General features: G+C 39.8%; 1 protein-coding gene across 2 annotated transcripts in view; it reads left to right on the forward strand.

Moving 5' to 3' along the window:
- Nucleotides 1-20,846, forward strand: part of KCMF1 (potassium channel modulatory factor 1) — a 78,211-nt gene that overhangs the window by 31,572 nt on the left and 25,793 nt on the right. For both annotated transcript variants that reach the window (XM_069583085.1, XM_069583086.1), the window contains exons 2-3: nucleotides 13,327-13,494; nucleotides 19,422-19,561. In XM_069583085.1, the coding sequence (XP_069439186.1) occupies nucleotides 13,327-13,494; nucleotides 19,422-19,561 (308 nt within the window). The remainder of the gene's footprint in view (nucleotides 1-13,326; nucleotides 13,495-19,421; nucleotides 19,562-20,846) is intronic.

A 20,846-nucleotide genomic window follows, 5' to 3' on the forward strand; every position in this document is an offset into this window, starting at 1 on the left:
GCAGGATTTTTGAAGACCTATTAGGTTTGAAATTGGTCCACCAAGAACAGAGGAGGCAGTGACTTGATTCTTGTCTTAAGCTATGCATGGGTTTCTGAGAATGGATTTAGAGTAACTGCTCTGCGTGGAAGAAACGTGGAACAAAGGGACCTGAAGTTGTTCCTTGGCGTTTTGAGGACAAGGTGCTTAGGGCCTGCCTGCCATGAGCCTTGTGTCAGGGTGCTGCTGACGGTGGGGCTCTGTTGGACCCTCTCACCAGAACAGGTCATCTTGTGTTGCTCTTATCTGTTGATGTGTTCCCAAAGTTCTCTGCCACTCACTCTTCATACTGTATTTTAATTGCCTGTTTACTTGTCTTCCCTTTTAAACTTCAGGCACTAAATGGGTACTGTAGGTGCTCAGAAACTTATGTTCATTGAGATAATGTTGTTATGGTAATTTAATGTGAAATTATCTCCTAATATCCATGGAGGACAAATCCTTTACACTCTAGTAGAGCTGACACATACAGACTGGGAATTTATCACAAATAAGTATGCAGACATTTCTAGCTCAAATAACCATTAAGTAGTATGTTTTCTGCTCCCTCCCTATTCATCTAGTGGTTTTCTAGTAATTCCTCAAGCTTACCCTAAAACAGTTGCAGAAAATCAGATTTAAAGGGTTTAAACTGTTTTACCCAAGGCGGGGGGCACAAATCCCATTAAGCATGTCTCACCCTTTAGTTGTGACATTCTTCTCTCTAGCAAATATGTGTAGTCTGTCTTTCCAGGAAAGGCAGAGAGTCCCCTACTGCTCCTTGTACTGTGTGTGACAGGAAGGCTTTCTGAACGGCAGCTTGCCTCGTTGTCACTGCCCTCTAGTAGGCTTTCCGTGTTGTCTGTGTGGGGTCCAGCATGCCCAGATGATGCACTGTGCTTGGGAGAAGTCATTCTGTGAACACTTGGCTTGAAACTCAGTGATGAGTTTATACTTCAGCAAAAATTAACACGTATGGGATACAGAATCCATCTCTGGGGCCAAAAAGACACTAGTTGTATTCTGTAATTGCACTGAGTCAACTGTTTTACCCATTTATACCTCAGTGTAAAACCAACCATCCTGACACCTTCTATGCTCCTGTACAAGTTGAGATGGGATGGTGGAGTTTTGTCTACATTAGGTTATGGTGGGTTTTTTCTTAATGAAACATTGAAAACATATAGAAAGTGCTGATGTGGACAGCTTCCACTTTGTACTCTTTCTTGATTCCATTGTTTCTTTCCTTTTTCTCCCTACCTCCCAGATGTCATTGTTTCTTGGGAGTTGGTGTGTATCCTTTCCATCCACATTTCAGCATGCTTTCTACATAAGTATGTGTCCATACACTGTAACTATAGAGCATTGTGTTGTATAGTTTAAAACTTACATAAATGCTTCCATGTGGTATATATCCTTTTACAGCCTGTTTTTGTACAGACTTAACACGTGATAATAGCAATTTGTTGGAGCACAATATTCTAGAATTTCATTATGCAATATTCTAGACTTTCGTTATGCAATGATGTCATGTGTGATAGGCTGTTGATTCCCTTGTCTAAAGATGTATATATGTGTATTTCCTTATACATTTGACAAAAACAAAATTAAAAATAAATTATATATTTGAGAATCATATTGATATTATGCTGTGATTTGAAAGAGTGAGGCCTGACATGTTTCTTGCTTACTGAAATTTTAAACAAAGGAGATAGTAATGTTTTCAAGTATTTACCAGTATATGACATGGGTTTTCAAAAAGTTAAGAGAATAGTACTCTAGAATAAGAACTTATAAATTAGTGACTTCAGGTAGAGCTGTGTTTGATTGATTATCAACCTCTGGAAATAAATAAGCAAATATCTATTAACACCTACCTTGAAAGTAATTCCTCAAGCTCAGAGTTTCATTTTAGAGAAGTTATATGATTGGTAGAATTAAGCTCTCTTAGAAAATAAAGAATTAAGAGAACAATAAACATAATATTAAATGTGTATCTCTGTGCCATAGTAAATAAAAAGTTCTGAAGACATCTACTTCTGAAACAGATACACAAATAACAGATTTACTGTTATCAGAGGCTCAGTTTGTCACTTCATGACTGTTTGCCTTTGGAGCAGGTCACTTAGTGCTTGTGGACCTCAGTTTACTCACATGTAAAAGAACAACTGTTCAGTGACAAGCCCTTTCCAGGTGCCTCAGGCATCAAGTTCAGTTAAACACTAATTGGTTAGTGAAAGATCAAAGCTAGGTGGAGATGATCTGAAGGAGAGTCTCCAGTGGCATTTTATACCCATTTAAAGGGTTTAATTTTTCAGACCGGCCTCAATCAGTTTGAAACGTAATATATTTTTTACAGGTGGTGCTAGTGGTAACGGAGAAGGCAATGGCATCCCACTCCAGTACTCTTGCCTGGAAAATCCCATGGACGGAGGAGCCTGGAAGGCTGCAGTCCATGGGTCACTGAGGGTCGGACACGACTGAGCAACTTCACTTTTCCCTTTCATGCATTGGAGAAGGAAATGGCAACCCACTCCAGTGTTCTTGCCTGGAGAATCCCAGGGACGGGGGAGCCTGGTGGGCTGCCATCTGTGGAGTTGCACAGAGTCGGACACGAGTGAAGTGACTTAGCAGTAGCAGCAGCACCTAGTGGTAAAGAACCCACCTGCTAATAAAGAAGACGTTAAGAGACTCAGGTTTCATCTCTAGGTTGGGAAGATCCCCTGGAGGAGGGCGTGGCAATCCACTCTGTGTTCCTGTCTGGGGAATCCCATGAACAGAGGAGCTTGGTGGGCTACAGTCCATAGGGTCACAAAGAAACGGCAGTGATTCTGATTAATGTGCATTGTTTCAAGCAACTTAAATAAAGATGCACACATATTTCAAACTACTGGAGGCTTTATTTTCAGCTTTTACATGTGAAATTGTCAACGCAAAATTGTGGCTGACAAAAAATGTGTTTCTGAAGAACAACCTCGTCGTTTATATGGCTGGCAGCTAAGTCTTCTGGGCCGATGCTGCCAAATGGGGGCTCATGCTTAGAAGTATTTGGCACAGCATTTTTACTGACTTAATTTTCTTTTCTTCTAGGGGAAACAAGTACCTGTTGTTCAATCCCTTCTTTCCCCCGACTACTTTCATCATTGAGTTATTCTTACATCAAAAAGTCTATTATGGACACACATTAATCCCTGTTTCCCTTCTCTCTTTTGAGCTCTTATCTAATTACTCTGGGAGAATGTCCCTTTTTCTTTTCATCCACTTCATTCATTCAGCAGATACCCACTGAATTCCTACATTGTCCCAGGCATTCCTTACACACCTCTTCTTCCTTCATTTTATGTGTGAGTCAGAAAATAGCTCTAAACATGGCTGAGTATAATAGTAGATTGAAGCTTCTCTATTTCCAGATAAGGGGTTCTGAAAGACTATTCCTTACTAAGCTTGCTCATGAGCACGTTCATTGTTACTAAGATGTGTTTCTGTTCCCAGGCCAGTATTGCATTTCTATGAAATAAGAGCATGGAACAGGTCTTTAAAACTAAGCAAAACATCCAGTTGTTCCAAAATGGAGCAAATTCTGCTGCACTAAAAACTTTTAGAAATGAATTAAACTTCCCTCTTTGACAGAATGCATAAGGAAGGAATGTCTTAAATACAGTGTCCAGTTCCTGCCTTTCTGTCTGGTTTGTTGGGCAGATATGAACTAGCTTTGAATCGTCCATAACCATGAAAGAAATTTTATCATAATTTCCAGCTACCTCATGACTTTGATGTGAAAATTAATGCAGTAATGAAGAAGATTCTCTGGGCTACCACTAGAGTATTAGCTCTGTGTGGCACAGGCCTTTATTCACTGCTATATTTTATACATAATGGAAGGATAGATGGATGCTCCTTGTTGTGACATGTCACCACACTCATGGAATTCCACTTGAAAACAATAAAGTAAAAGAAAGCTAAATCCCAGTACAGAAAAGGTTGTTTTAAATGCTCAGCCAGGTAAATGTATCACAGGTTCAAGCAAGTCTGCTAAGTGTTAAGAACACACTGCACAATCTATTTACCTCTTTTTCTCTGCCCCTGGAATCCCTTTAACTATAGGTCTTTTCTTGAATGGTGTATTTGTATGGGTCTGTCTACCCAATTTTCTCTCCTTTTGAGTTTCCCTTTGTCATAAGGCGTAGTTTTTTTTTTTTAATAAACATATATAGAGTTATGTGTATATTTAATTGGCAGGGGAAGATTCTGTTCCTAAGTCTAAAAATAAGTAGGGTTTTTGTGTGTTTTTGTCTTCAAAAAGAACTCCTTGAGTTACTTTACCTTTGCAATGCATGATTGAGTATATTTCCCCCTGTACTTCTTTAAAGCTTTCTGCTCCTGAACTAGGCTCCCAGCTTGGGAAGCATTATAAAATTTGTCTTAGGTTCCAGCGGTTTTATTTCTAGTAATATCCCTTGATCATTGTCTTTAATTCTGGCTGCTAGTGCTTTTCACTGAGTTACCATAGTTCATTTCTTTATTTGCTTCTATGTTCAGTTAAGAACCTTTTCAAAAGATTGCATGATTTTTCAACCATCTAAATGCAAAGAACCTCTGGGAATATAACATCACACACACACGCACAATATAACACACACACACACACACATTCATTTTTTAAAAGGCACACTTATTTAAACATCCATAGGCCCTGAAGAGATACTTGACTAGAATAAAAGGAGGACCTTCACTCCAGATTGCATGGTATCTGGCAGTCAGGATAGCTTGTCAGTGGCAAATGCTGAATAATCCCAGGGCTTCAGATTAGGGGTACAGTCTCTTCCCGTTGTGTTCTTTCACTATTTATCTTGACAGGTGGCTTTCCCTTTATCAACCTTCTTTTCACACTGCCTCTCTGTTAAGGAAAAGCTATGTCAACCTCTGGGTGTTTCTTTTAAAAGATAAATAAATGTATGTGTAATGCACGTGTTTATAAGTAATAGGCCTTTATTTTAGAACATTAGAAAAAGAGAAGACTTTATGTATTATTTCAGTGGCTTTTTAAATATCTGTTCCCACTAGAGGGGATTTTTTCCTTTAATTTTAGTTCATAGGTTTTATGTATTTATTTTACAGAACTGCTAAATATAAGTGTTGAGGATATGAATGTGTTTAGATACACCTTTTATAGTAGGGGTTATCAAATATACACCATTGTTTTTATGTAACTTTCACATATGGCAGTGTCGAAATTGAGGTTAAGCTATGTTTCCCAGCATTTGTTTTTTGGCTGTGCAACACAGCATGGTGGGTTCTTAGTTCCCCAACCAGTGATCGAACTTGTGTATTCTGCATTGGGAGCATGGAGTCTTAACCACTGGAAAAGTCCTATTAGGTGAACTTGATCAGGTGGGGAATCACAAATATCCTACCATAACTTTAAGATGTGGCTTGTGCAGGTGTAGACATGGTGTGTGTGTCCGTGTTTGTATATAATGGAATATTACTCAGCCATGAAAAAGACTGAAGTAATGTCATTTGCAGCAACATGGATAGACCTAGAGATTATCATACTAAGTGGAGTACATCAGAGAAAGACAATATGATATTGTTTATATGTGGAATCTAAAACATGACACAGATGAACTTACCTGCAAAACAGAAATAGACTCGCAGAGACAGAGAACAGATTTGTAGTTGCCATTGGGGAGGGGGCTGGGGAAGGGAAGGATTGGGAGTTTGGGATTAGCAGGTGTAAACTGTTATATATAGGATGAATAAACAGCAAGGTCCTCCTGTACATCACAGAGAACTACACTCAATATCCTGTGATAAACCATACTGGAAAAGAATAGGAAAGACTATGCACACGTATAACTGAATCACTTTTCTATATAGCAGAAATTAATACAACAGTGTAAATCAACTGTACTTAAAGTAAAATGTTTTTTAAAAAGATGTAGTTTGTGCTTGTTTCCATTTTACGAAGTAATAATTGTCTGAATTTGTTTATGATGGTATGGCTAAAGCCAGATTATTCAAGGATGACTTACATATTTTATTATTTGGTTAACTCAGTTTTTGCAGGATGTATATTATATAGAGTTCCCTGGAGAAGGAAATGGCAACCCACTGCAGTATTCTTGCCTGGAGAATGGCAGTACCACCATCTAGTTGCCTTCAGCTTTTTAACATTAAATAACTGTTAGCCCTTCAAGGAATTGGGGTTCAGGTTTCCCTGGTGGCTCAGTGATAAAGAATCCACCTGCCAACACAGGAGACACGGGTTCGGTCCTTGATCCAGGAGATCCCACATACTGGGGAGCAGCTAAGCCCATGTGCTGCAACTATTGCGCTTGCGCTCTAGAGCCTGGGAGCCGCGACTAGTGAGCCCTTATGCTGCAACTAGAAGAAGCCTGTGCACCTAGAACCTGTGCTCTGCAGTGAGAAAACCCGCTGCAGTGAGAACCCCGTGCCCTGCAACTAGAGAAAAAGCCTGCTCAGCAGTGAAGACTCGATACAGCCCCCCAAAGCACGAACAAAAACCACCGTTAAAGAAATGGAATTCTTTTTTTTTTAAACTACTAGTTTTGAGTCATTTTGAAAATGTATGTTTTCTGGGAATTCCCTGGCAGTCCAGGGTTAGAACCTGGTGGTTTCATTGCCATGGGCCTGGGTTCTATCACTGGTTGGGAAACTAACATCCTCCAAGCCTCCTGCCCCATCCCACCCCCACCCCCAAAGTATATTTTTTAACTTCTTAAACACTGAAAGACATTTAACAACTTTTGTGATTCAAGATCACTATTTTAAACAAAAATATATATTTCAGTCAGACCATTAAATGTTATGTTAGGTAAATTCTCAGCAGGGTTTCTCAAAATACAAGTAAAAGTAACTGTAATTATCCATGGTGGCAAGTATACTATATGGGATGTGTTTTGGTGATGAGTGTAATATGAATAAGAAGTCAGGGAAGTAAAAATATTTCCTTACATATAGTTTTCCTTATATCCTGCTACTTCTTCTCATTGTAATAGCTCTGCCAGTTTAACACGTCTAATTTGTCATCACAAGCTTTAGACAGTATCTGACTTGAGAGAAGATTCCATACCACCTCTCTCGATAGTAGCTCAGTACAGTTCATTCAGTCAGTCGCTCACTGGCATCTGACTCTTTGCAGCCCTGTGGACTGCAGCACGCCAGGCTCAGAGTCTCTAAACAGCATGGAAGAAGCATGCATAGGCTTGCTACAGTTTCTCAGTAGCAATCCTCTCTCTCTCTGCCCCCACCTGAAATGACTAAATCTCGTTTAGCTTAGAAAAGGACCCCACATTTCTCACTCAGAACAGAATCTCTTTTAAGTATATCTGTCAGAAATCACTTGTATAACACAGACTAACAAAATTTGCTCCCTTCCTGTCTACCCTAACAGGGAAAATAAGCCAGCTCTTCATTGCACAGTTCCTTGGTTAATAACAGTGTTCCACCTGTACCAAGAGGCTCAGGAAATCTGAAACAGAACATACATGTGGCATATGTAGAATGATCATTTCCTTGATAGGAAGAATGAAACTGCTTCTGGTGATATTGAAAAGAAATATTTACAACGCTGAAAACCAAAATTCCTATAGAAAAAGTATCATAATAGAAACAAGAGTTCAAATGTTGTCAATTAAAATATCACCTTAAGAGCCAAGGCTGTAGGACCACTAGATGATAGCACTGAGGTCTCCTGGATTTAAAAAATGTTAGGTTTCATTTGCTCTATGCAGTATGCATGCGTACTAACTCCCTTTGGTCATGTCCAACTCTTTGGGACCCCATGGACCATAGCCTGCCAAGGTCCTCTGTCCATGGGATTCCCAGGCAAGAATACTAGAGTGGGTTGCCATGCCCTCCTCCGGAGGATCTTCCCACCCCAGGAATCAAAGTCATGTCTCTTAAGTCTCCGCACAGACAGAAAGGTTAACGCCGCCTGGGAAGCCTTTCTGTCAGATGGGGTGGACACTCCAAAAAGTTAGTGTTCAAACCTGAGCTTACCTTTCTGGCACCCTAAAGAGGTGTAGCTTAGTTCACACTACATTTTATTTGGCAAAGTTACTATATCCTGTTAAATTAAACTTTCATTTGTGAATCTAAATAAATAGGTACTTACCCCTTTTCAGTATCTTCAGTGTTGTGCATTGTCATGCTTGGAGGCTGCTTTGAATAGGCAAATTTTGAAGTAGTCCATCTTTTTGCTCATCATCCTTTTCAGTGAGCTTTCTTTGTCCACACTGTTTATCCTTTTTTACTTCTTTTCCTCCATGGCATGTATCTTCTAACTTGTTTTAGAACTTAGTTTGATTTTATGCCTGTCTTCATCCCCTGTTTTAGGCTATCATTCATTGTTGTTTTTTTTTTTTTTCTAATATTTATTTATTTTGGCTGCACTGGGTCTACTTTACAGCTCGCAGAATCTCCCTTGTGGCAAGCAGGCATCTTAGTTGGGACATACCAGATCTAGTTCCTTGACCAGGAATGAACCAGATCCCCTGCATTGGGAGGTTGGAGTCTTACCCACTGGACCACCAGGGAAGTCCCTATTATCTTTTAATTCATTCCATAATGGACTGTCTGATGGGCCTTTGGGTTGTTAACAGCGTTTTTATTCAATTACAAAAACCACTGTGAAAATTCTTTTACATTCTTCTGATGCTCCTGGGCAAAAGATGGCCCAGGGAATTGATTTGAATTGAATTGCAGAGACATAGTAATTGTACATGTTTAACTTGACTAGAATGTGAATAAAATTTGCAAAATGGTTTTGCTGACAGATGTCCCCAGCAGTGACATAGAAGCGTGTCTGTTGCTCCTAGTCTTCACTAGCACTTGATAGCAAGAGGCTTCTAGGATTTTGCAGTCAGTCGATGTAAAATAATGGCTCATGGTGTTTTTATTTGCACTTTGATGACTAATGAGATTGAACATCGTTTCATGTATCTATTGGTCAGTTTTGTTTGCTGTTCTTTATAGGGCCCATTGAAGTCTTTGCCCATTTCCCTATTGGATGTTGGTCATTTTCTTCCTGAAATGTTTGAGTTCCTTAGTGTATCCTGTATAGCCAACTCTTGTCTGTCATGTATGTTTTATTTGTCGCCAGATTCTGGGCCTTGTCTTTTCCATCACTCTAGGATATTAAATGGGAACACACTCCAGTATTCTTGCCTTGAGAATTCCATGGATAGAGGAGCCCGTTGGGCTACAGTCCACGGGGTCGCTAAGAGTCGGACACAACTGAGCGACTTCACTTTTACTTCACTTTCAGGATATCAAAAGTGAAGGAAAAGTCATAATTTTAATGTGGTTGAATGTGTCCCTTTATTGGGCCCTGTGTGTGTGTGTGTTAAGGAAATGGTTTCTTACTCTGGGTTTATAAAAATATTCCCCTATATTGTCTTCAGAGATTTTTCTCACTTCTCTTTCACACTTGTCTTTAAACCATCTGGATTTGATTCCTGTGTGTGGAATCTGTGGATGGAATTGATTCCTGTGTGTGGAATCTGTGGGTGAGATCCAACTCTGTTGTCCCCGTATATGGCAGGGAGATCACCTGTCTTAGTACCATTTACTGTCTACTCCCTCTTTTCCCCACTGATCTCTAGTGACCTTACTGTTGTGACACAGATTTCAACATGTCTGCATCTGTTTGTGTGTGTGTTAGTCACTCAGTCATATCCAGCTCTGTGACCCCTTGGACTGTATGTAGCCTGTCAGGCTCCTCTGTCCATGGGATTTTCCAGGCAAAAATACTGGTTCAGTTCAGTTCAGTCACTCATTCATATCCAACTCTTTCCGACCCCGTGGACTGCAGCACGCCAGGCTTCCCTGTCTATCACCAATTCTCGGAGCTTGCTCAAACTCATGTCCATTGAGTCGGTGATGCCATCCAGCCATCTCGTCCTCTGTCATCCCCTTCTCCTCTTGCCTTTAATCTTTCCCAGCATCGTGATCTCTTCCAATCAGTCAGCTGGCCAAAGTATTGGAGGTTCAGCTTCAGCATCAGTCCTTCCAGTGAATATTCAGGACTGATTACCTTTAGGATTGACTGGTTCATAGGAAGCATCACTACAAACAAAGCTAGTGGAGGTGATAGAATTCCAGTTGAGCCATTTTAAATCCTAAAAGATGATGCTGTGAAAGCGCTGCACTAAATATGCCAGCAAATTTGGAAAACTCAGCAGTGGCTACAGGACTGGAAAAGGTCAGTGGAATTCATTCCAATGCCAAAAAAAGGCAATGCCAAATAATGTTGAAACTACTGCATAATTGCACTCATCTCGCATGCGAGCAAAGTAATGCTCAAAATTCTTCAAGCCAGGCTTCAATATACGTGAACTGTGAACTTCCAGATGTTCACGCTGGATTTAGAAAAGGCAGAGGAACCAGAGATCAAATTGCCAACATCCATTGGATCATTGAAAAAGCAAGAGAGTTCCAGAAAAGCATCTACGTCTGCTTTATTAACTACACCAAAGCCTTTGACTGTGTGGATCACAACAAACTGTGGAAAATTCTTCAAGAGGTGGGAATACCAGACCACCGGACCTGCCTCCTGAGAAATCTGTATGCAGGTCAAGAAGCAACAGTTAGAACTGGACATGGAACAACAGAACGGTTCCAAACTGGGAAAGGAGTACATCAAGGGGGTGTATTGTCACCTTGTTTATTTAACTCATATGCAGAGTACATCATGCGAAATGCTGGGCTGGATGAAGCACAAGCTGGAATCAAGACTGCCGGGAGAAATATCAATAACCTCAGATATGCAGATGACACCACCCTTATGGCAGAAAGCGAAGAAGAACTAAAGATCCTCTTGATGAAAGTGAAAGAGGAGAGTGAAAAGTTGGCTTAAAACTCAACATTCAGAAAACTAAGATCATGGCATCTGGTCCCATCATTTCATGGCAAATAGATGGGGAAACAGTGACAGACTTTATTTTCTTGGGCTCCAAAATCACTGCAGATGGTGACTGCAGCCATGAAATTTAAAGACACTTGCTCCGTGGAAGAAAAGCTGACCAACTTAGACAGCATATTAAAAAGCATAGACATTACTTTGCCAACAAAGGTCCGTCTAGTCAAAGCTATGGTTTTTCCAGTAGTCATGTATGGATGTGAGGGTTGGACCATAAAGAAAGCTGAACGCCAAAGAATTGGTGCTTTTGAACTGTGGTGTTGGAGAAGACTCTTGAGAGTCTCTTGAACTGTGAGAAAATCCAACCAGTCAATCCTAAAGAATACTGGCATGGGTTGCCATTCCTGCCTCCAGGGGATCTTCCGTACCCAGGGGTCAAATCTGGGTCTCCTGCATTGCAGGCAGATTCTTTACCATCTGAGCACCAGTTTAAGGGCTTTCTGTTCTGTTGCTTTGGTCAGTTTGTCTGTCTCTAAGCCAGTATCCTACTATCTAAATTACCGTAGCTTTATAATAGCTCTTGGTATGTTAAGCAAATCCCTCCATCTTGTTACCTCTTCAGGAATGGCTTGGCTATTTTTGACCCTTTGCAAATTGTGTAAAGATTTGAGTCAGCTTATGTTCCACAAAAAATTCTTTTGTGATTGTCTTTTTATTAGAATTGTACTAAATCTGCTGATCAGTTTGGGGGAGAATTGGTATTTTATTATGTTGAACCTTCTAGTCAGTGAACCTGGTGTTTTTATTTTTTAAAAGCTATTTAATGTCTTTGAACACATTTTTACTAATTTATTTCATAAAGGGCTGCGTATCTTTGGTTAGGTTTATTCATAGGCACTTTTCAGAAATACTACTACAAATGATGTAATTTTTTTATTGTGGTAAAATAAGCACAACGTAAACTCTGTCGTTTTAACCCATTAGCATATAGTTAAGTGCGTGGAATTAGTACTTTCACATTGTTGTGCAGCTATCACCACTATCCATCTCCAGAATTTTTTCATTATCCCAGACTGAAACCCAATAAACAGTACTCCCTCTCTCCCCTTCCACCCAGTCTCTGCTAACTACTGTTCTGCTCTGGGTTTGGGAGGGGCTTGTTTCGTTCTTTGTGAATTTGACTAATCTGGGTACCTCATATGGGAGGAGGACACGGCAACCCACTCCAGTACTCTTGCCTGGAGAAATCCATGAACAGAGAAGCCTGGCGTGCTACAGTCCACGGGATCGCAAAGAGTCAGACACGACTGAAGCGACTTAGCACACAGCACATGAGTACCTCATATCAGTAGACTCAAATGGCATTTTTAAAATATACTTGTCTTTTTTGGAATGAAAAATCAATCAGTATTTTATTGGTGTTTATGTTTGGCTACCTTGCTTAAAATACTTAATTCTGATAATTTAGCAGGAGTTTTCTATATAAACAGGCATATCACATGTAAATAAAAGGCTTTCTTGCTATTATACCTGCCCATTAAGTTTCAAATTTTGCATATTGAGATATTTGGTACATTTTCAAATATGTTGGTTGCCTCTTTTTAAGCTCCTCTTTTATTGTTTTAAACTGTTAGTATTTGATATTCAGTTCTGCTATCAACTCTTTGCCATTCTGATTCTGCTGCTTATTCTTACAAACTTCTTTCTGGTGGTATCTAAGCTTTTGTTGGTATTTTGTGCATGAACTGTCATTCCTTGAAATTTTATTTGTCTGATGCTTGGTGCCGGTGCTTATTTAGGACTATTCTAAATTCTTGACCTAGAACCATTTGGAAGTCTGAATTTGGATTTTTCACTTATGTGAAATCTGGACTGGTTTGTACTGATAGTTATAACTTTTTAGGGTGGTGGTGGTGGTGGTGGTGTTTTGTGCAGAGGGGATTTCAGGGGGCAAGTTTTGTAATCCCCTAAGGATTGCTAGCTCGCACATATAGTGAGGGTGTATTAGGGTCTCACCTTTATGAGGAATTGCCTGTTCAGACCCCACCGTGGCAAGCCTGGCAGGTCTGTGCTACCTGTGCTTTGTCATGCAGTGCTGTGAACACGTAAGCTCAGACTTTCCCAAGTAGCTGCCCACCTCCCTGAGTGAGGCCAGTTACTCACTCCTCTTTCACTCGACTGTTGCCCTCTTGCTAGTTCATCAAAACATTTTAAAAGTTTTCTTACATTTTGTTAAACATTTTAAGTTACTTCCATGAGAAGTGTAAATCGAGGGAACAGAAATTCCTATATTATTTTACATTGTTGTTTTCAGTCATTTTGGAAAAGAAATCTGGGGTTGTATGTGCATCTTTTTATTTATAAAAATGAAATGAAGAGTGGCCTTTTACAGCTGCTAATTAATGATATTTCTTTTTTTATAGGTGTCAGCTGTGATGCATGTTTAAAAGGAAATTTTCGAGGTCGCAGATACAAGTGTTTAATTTGCTACGATTACGATCTTTGTGCATCTTGTTATGAAAGTGGTGCAACAACAACAAGGCATACAACTGACCACCCAATGCAGTGCATATTAACAAGGGTAGATTTTGGTACGTATTTAAAGTTTAGTGAATTATCATTTAGAACTTTGTATACGAGTATGAAGAAGTAAAGGCAAAACGTTCTAAAACGATCCCCATTGCATAATGAGGCTCCAAATTCATTAAAAATAACACAAATCTTACTTTTTATTCTAAGTAATTTTTTCTCTTATAGTTTGCTTATGAAAGCCATTCAGAAATAAATACACCTGGCAAAGTGTGAAATGAAACAGTGCCTCGGTAAAGAAGGAGTGAAGTTTAAATTGACTGTTCTTGCTAACAGTACAGAAATCTTCATACTGTAGTGATCAGGAAGCAGATTATTTGTACAGTTGATTAGAAGGCACTGTCAGTGCATAAGAAAACCTTTAAATGTTTCATGCTATAATTTCTTACCTAGTCAACACTTGTTATTATCTGTCTGACTGTAGACATCTTAGTGGATGTGAAGTGGTAGTGTCTCGTAGTTTTGACTTGCATTTCTCTGACGGCCAGTGATGCTGCTGACCGTCTTTTCTAGTGCTGATTAGCCACCTGCATATCTGCTTTGGAGAAATGTCTGTTCAAATCCTTTGCCCAACTTTTAATTGGGTAATACGTCTTTTATTATTGAGTTTTCATAGTTCTTTGTGTATTCTGTATACAAGTTCCTTACAGGTGAATGATTTGCAGAAATTCTGTCCCATTCTTTGGGTTGTCTTTTCATTTTCTTGCTGATATGTTTTGAAGCACATAAGTTTTGATTTTGATAATGTCAAGTTTATCTGTTTTTTTTTCCTTTGTTGTGCTTCTAATGTCATATATAGGAAACCATCACCTAATCCAAGATCATGAAGATGTAAAAATATGTTGTAAAAAAAGTTTTCCTCTAAGGTTTTATAATTTTAGTACCAACATTTAGATCTTTGGTCCATTTTGATTTAATTTTTGTGCGTGGAATGAGGTAGAAGTCCAGCTTCATTTCTCACATATGACTACCAATTGTCACAGTGTCATTTATTGAGAAGATCCTCTCCCCAGTGAATTGTCTTGGCATTCCTGTTGCAGATCAGCTGACTAGAGGGAAGGGGATAATGGGGTGATGCTAGTCAAAGAGAACAAAGTTTTGTTATGCAAGATGAGTAAGTTCTAGAGATCTAATGTATAGCATGGTCATCATCAGTTCAGTTCAGTCACGTCCAACTCTTTGTGACCCCGTGGACTGCAGCACGCCAGGCTTCCCTGTCCATCACCAACTCCTGGAGTTTACTCAAACTCATGTCCATTGTGTCAGTGATGCCATACAACCATCTCATCCTCTGTCATCACCTTCTCCTCTCACCTTTAATCTTTCCCAGCATCAGGGTCTTTTCCAGTGAGTCAGTTCTTCACATCAAATGGCCAAAGTATTGGAGTTTCAGCTTCAGCATCAGTCTTTCCAATGGATATTCAGGACTCATTTCCTTTAGGATTGACTGGTTTGATCTCCTTGCAGTCCAAGAGACTTATCAAGAGTTTTCTCCAACACCACAGTTCAGAAGCATTAGTTCTTCGGTGCTCGGCTTTCTTTATAGTCCAAATCTCACATCCATACATGACTACTGGAAAAACCATAGCTTTGACTAGACGGACCTTTGTTGGCGAAGTAATGTCTATGCTTTTTAATATGCTGTCTAGGTTGGTCATACCTTTCCTTCCAAGGAGTAAGCGTCTTTTTAATTTCATGGCTGCAGTCACCATCTGCAGTGATTTTGGAGCCCAAGAAAATAAAGTCTGACGCTGTTTCCACTGTTTCCCCATCTATTTCCCATGTAATGATGAGACCAGATGCCATGATCTTAGTTTTCTGAATGTTGAGTTTTAAGCCAACTTTTTCACTCTCCTCTTTCACTTTCATCAAGAGGATCTTTAGTTCTTCTTCGCTTTCTGCCATAAGGGTGGTGTCATCTGCATATCTGAGGTTGTTGATATTTCTCCCGGCAGTCTTGATTCCAGCTTGTGCTTCATCCAGCCCGGCATTTCACATGATGTTTCTCTGTATATGAGTTAAATAAACAAGGTGACAATACACCCCCTTGATGTACTCCTTTCCCAGTTTGGAACCGTTCTGTTGTTCCATGTCCAGTTCTAACTGTTGCTTCTTGACCTGCATACAGATTTCTCAGGAGGCAGGTCCGGTGGTCTGGTATTCCCACCTCTTGAAGAATTTTCCACAGTTTGTTGTGATCCACACAGTCAAAGGCTTTGGTGTAGTTAATAAAGCAGACGTAGATGCTTTTCTGGAACTCTCTTGCTTTTTCAATGATCCAATGGATGTTGGCAATTTGATCTCTGGTTCCTCTGCCTTTTCTAAATCCAGCGTGAACATCTGGAAGTTCACAGTTCATGTACTGTTGAAGCCTGGCTTGAAGAATTTTGAGCATTACTTTGCTCGCATGCGAGATGAGTGTTATTGTGCAGTAGTTTGAACATTCTTTGGCATTTCCTTTCTTTGGGATTGAAATGAAAACTGACCTTTTCCAGTCCTGTAGCCACTGCTGAGTTTTCCAAATTTGCTGGCATATTTAGTGCAGCGCTTTCACAGCATCATCTTTTAGGATTTAAAATAGCTCAACTGGAATTCCATCACCTCCACTAGCTTTGTTTGTAGGGATGCTTCCTAAGGCCCATTTGACTTCGCATTCCAGGATATCTGGCTCTAGGTGAGTGATCACACCATCATGGTTATCTGGATCATGAAGACCCTTTTTGTATAGTTCTTCTGGGTATTCTTACCATCTCTTCTTAATATCTTCTTCTGTTAGGTCCATACCATTTCTGTCCTTAATTGTGCCTGGTGGCTCAGATGGTAAAGCGTCTGCCCACAATGTGGGAGACCTGGATTTAATCCCTGGGTCAGGGAGATCTCCTGGAGAAGGAAATGGCAACCCACTCCAATATTCTTGCCTGTAAAATCCTGTGGACAGACGAGCCTGGTGGGCTACAGTCCATGGGGTTGCAGAGAGTCGGACACGATTGAGCAACTTCACTTTCATTTGCATGAAATGTTCCCTTGGTATCTCTAATTTTCTTGAAGAGATGTCTAGTGTTTCCCATTCTATGATTTTCCTCCATTTCTTTGCATTGATCACTGAGGAAGGCTTTCTTATCTCTCCTTGCTATTCTTTGGAACTCTGCATTCGGATGGGTATATCTTTCCTTTTCTCCTTTGCCTTAAGCTTCTCTTTTCTCAGCTATTTGTAAGGCCTCCTCAGACAACCATTTTGCCTTTTTGCATTTTTTTTTCCTTGGGGATGGTCTTGATTACTGCCTCTTGTACAGTGTCATGAACTTCCGTCCCTAATTCTTCAGGCACTCTGTCTATCAGATCTAATCCCTTGAATCTATTTGTCACTTCCACTATATAATCATAAGGGATTTGATTTAGGTCATACCTGAATGATCTAGTGGTTTTCCCTACTTTCTTCAGTTTAAGTCTGAATTTGACAATAAGGAGTTCATGATCTGAGCCACAATCAGCTCCCGGTCTTGTTTTTACTAACTGTATAGAGCTTCTCCATCTTTGGCTGCAAAGAATATAGTCAGTCTGTTTTTGGTGTTGACCATCTGGTGACGTCCATGTGTAGAGTCTTCTCTAGTGTTGCTGGAAAAGGGATCATAGTTGTATGGTGTATGGTGTTGTATGGTGATCATAGTTAACAATATTGTGTACTGGAAATTTTTGAAGAGGATAGATCTCAAATCTTCTCAACACATATACATATACACATAATGGTAACTGTGTAGACGTGATGGAAATGTTAATTAGTTTGTGGTGATCTTTTCACACTATACACATATGTCAAAATATCATTATATACCATAAATATATACAGTTTTTATTTATCAAAGTATATCAGTAAAGCTGTTAGAAAATCAACTGACCATAAACGTCACTTTTAATTTCTGGACTCTCAATCTGTTCCATTGATTTGTATGTCTGCATGCCAATACTATAGTGTCTCAGTTACATAGTAAGCTTTGGAATCATAAAGTATGAATCTTCCAACTTCGTTCATTTTCAAGCTTACTGTGGGTATTGTTAATCCCTTGAATTTTGTGTGAATTTTAGAATTGGCTTGTCAAATTTATACAAAGAAACCAACTGGGATTTTGATAGGAGTTGTTTTGTATCTGTAGATCAGTTTGGAAAGCAATGATAGTAAGTCTGCTACCCTGTTAAAGCAGGATGTCTTTCTGTTTATTTAGGTCATTTTTCGTTTCTTTCAACAAAAATTTATAGTTATCAAAGGATAAGTTTTACACTTCTGTTATTAAATGTATTTCTAAATGTTTTATTCTTTTTGCAATTGTAAATGAAATTTAAAAAAAGTTTTCTTTGGGATTGCCCACTCCCAGTTACAGAGAAACAATTTATTTCTGTCATAGATCTTTTATTAAAAAAAAAAAAAAACTAACAAGTTTGGTAACATGTCTACCTTCTATATACATGAGTGATGCCCAGGAAAACAGTAACTCCCTGAAATGGCCCAAACCTTCATCTTAAATACCATCTCTAGCTAAAGACAAAAGAAGATTTGGGGAGCTGGGTGGGGAGGAGGCCAGTTATGGGAGGTAAACAAGGGTAACTTTGTTTTGCAGAGTTAAGTTGTTATGTAAATTCAGGTCTTTGCCTCTCCTTTGGTAGGTGTTTCTAGAGGTTTAGTGCTGAACCTCTTCTCTTCCTGCTACAGATGGAGGTTTATCTCATAATGTAAATATCTCTTACAAAAGGTAACTTCTCAGTTTTTAGAGCTTCTCTTGTATCTGCTGTTTTGTTTGTTTTTATTTTTATTGAAGTACAGCTGATTTGCAATGTTGCATTTAGTTTCAGGTGTACATCGATGTGAATCTGCTACGCACATACCTATGTCCACTCTTTTAGATCCTTCTCCTGTATAGGTCATTACAGAGTATTGAGTATTGAGTTCCCTGGGCTATACAGTAGGTCCTTATTAGTTATCTATTTTATATACAGTAGCGTGTATATTAATCCTAGTCTTCCAGTCCCCCACCCCAGGTATAGATCTTGTATCCTGTAATGTCACTGAGCTGGTTTATGAGTTCTGCTAGTTTTTTAGTGGATTCATTAGGATTTTTTATATACAGGATCCTGTCATCTGCTAATAGAGAGTTTTACTTCTTTCTTTCCATCTGGATGCCTTTCATTTCATCTTCTTGCCTACTGTGATTATCTATTCTCTACTAAAATATTGAATAGAAATGGCCAGAGTGGCAATTCTTGTCTTGTTCCTGGTCTTAGGGGAAAGCATCCACCCTTTCACCAGTAAGTATGATGTCAGCTTGGGGATTTTGTAGGTGCCCTTTATCAGGTAAGGAAGTTCTGTTATTTCTTCTTCTTTTTTTTTTAAAGTACGTTTATCTTCACCTACCCCAAATTCACCTGGCAAGTCTTATACATATAATAAATGGTCAGTATATACATAATGGGTTTAAGTATTTTTAAGGTAATCGAGATCTCCCAAAGAATGAAGAAATCTGTCATGTAATAAACATTTTCTTTCATTTTCTCTTCTCACAGAAATGATCCTATCCTCTTAAATTAGGTATTTGTTTCATGTTAAATAATGAGATGTTTGTAATGAAGTGATATACTAAAAGAATAGGTGTATGTGGTCATCATGTCTGACTCTTTGCACCCCCATGGACTGTAGCCTGTCAGGCTTCTCTGTCCATGGGATTTTTCAGGCAAGAATATTGGAGTGGGTTGCTGTCTCCATTTCCAGGGGATCTTCCTGACTCCGGGATTGAACCCAGGGAGAATCCGATGGGCAGAGGAGCCTGGTGGGCTGCAGTCAGTGGGGTTGCAAAAGTGTCAGATATGACTGAGCTACATTTTTCTGTATTTTTAAAAAATTGGTAATTATTTCTCAATGCAGTTCCACTCTGTTTTTCAGATTTGTACTATGGTGGGGAAGCTTTCTCCGTAGAACAGCCACAGTCTTTTACTTGTCCCTATTGTGGAAAAATGGGCTATACGGAGACATCTCTTCAAGAACATGTTACTTCTGAACACGCAGAAACATCAACAGAAGTGGTAAGTGAAGCAGCCTTGTGTCTAAATCATCCGGTAAAGTACATTGTTTCTAACACAAGATAGAGCCCTGTCACTATGTTCTGCCTCCTGTTAAGTGTACTGATACTGTTTGCATGATAATTGTTAAAATTATCTCTCAACAGCAACTTTTACACATCCTGGGAAGCTGCATGTGTACAAGATAGTGCCCCCTTCTTGTCCCCACTAGCCTTTCTTTCCCTGTTGCAGCTAAAAGCAAATGTGGCATCTTAACCAAATTCAGGCGCCTTTAGTAAATGCATGGTGAAAAGGCTTAAAAAACCCTGACTTGAAACGCACATCTCTGTCTCTTTTTTAAAAAAATTTACTTATGTATTTATTTATGGCTGTGTTGTGTCTTTGTGGCTGCGCGGGCCTTTCTCTAGCTCCCGCGAGCAGGGCTGCTCTCTAGTTGGGGTGCTTGGACTTGTCAGTGCAGTGGCTGCTCTTGCTGTGGAGCACGGGCCCAAGGGCTCGCAGGCTTCAGTAGCTGCCATGCATGAGCCTGATAGTTGGCAGCTCCTGGGCTCTAGAGCACAGGGCCAGTCGTTGTAGAGCACGGACTTAGTTGCTCCGTGGCACGTGGGATTTCCCAGTCCAGGGATCAAACCCGTGTCTCCTGCACTGGCAGGTGGATTCTTCACCACTGAGTCACCAGGGAAGCCCAGCACATGGCTTTTTATAGTATTCTTGCTACCTGGTTGATTTCTCTTCTGTAAGGAAACATTCATAAGAAAATTTTAAAATCTTTAGTCACATATGAAGTAGTAATCCACTGTCACATCTCACTGTAACATGTCATTGGCCTTACTTGGTTTTCATCAGACCATATCTCTTGCTTCTTAGGTCAAAGCTTTGAGCCCCTAGAAGTTCCTCCTACTTTGGTCTTTGCCAGTGGCCAGGGACTCAGAAAAACACATTGAGTCTTGCCTTGAAAACATTGTAGATAGTTTACCTAACGTCTGAGTCAGCATATTTCCAACTTCAAGAAATGATGCATCACCCACAAAGAGTCCGCTTCCTTCATTTCCCATTGGTACCAGTAGATAGAGTGAACCAGGAGAGCTGGACATATGGGATGGGACTTGGAGAGCTTGGGCACAAACAGCTGCACACTGCTTCAGCGCAGAAGCCCCTGAACGTACTCAGAACAAATTAAGTGAAAATTAAAGGTGGAACCAGATGTTTGAGCTCAGCAAGAGCCCCTCTGAGTTGTAGAGTCCCTACTTAGCCACTGTCATATTCCATCTCTGCTACAGCCCTGCAG

The sequence above is a fragment of the Ovis canadensis genome, chromosome 3, assembly GCF_042477335.2.
Source record: "Ovis canadensis isolate MfBH-ARS-UI-01 breed Bighorn chromosome 3, ARS-UI_OviCan_v2, whole genome shotgun sequence".
NCBI lineage: Eukaryota > Metazoa > Chordata > Mammalia > Artiodactyla > Bovidae > Ovis > Ovis canadensis.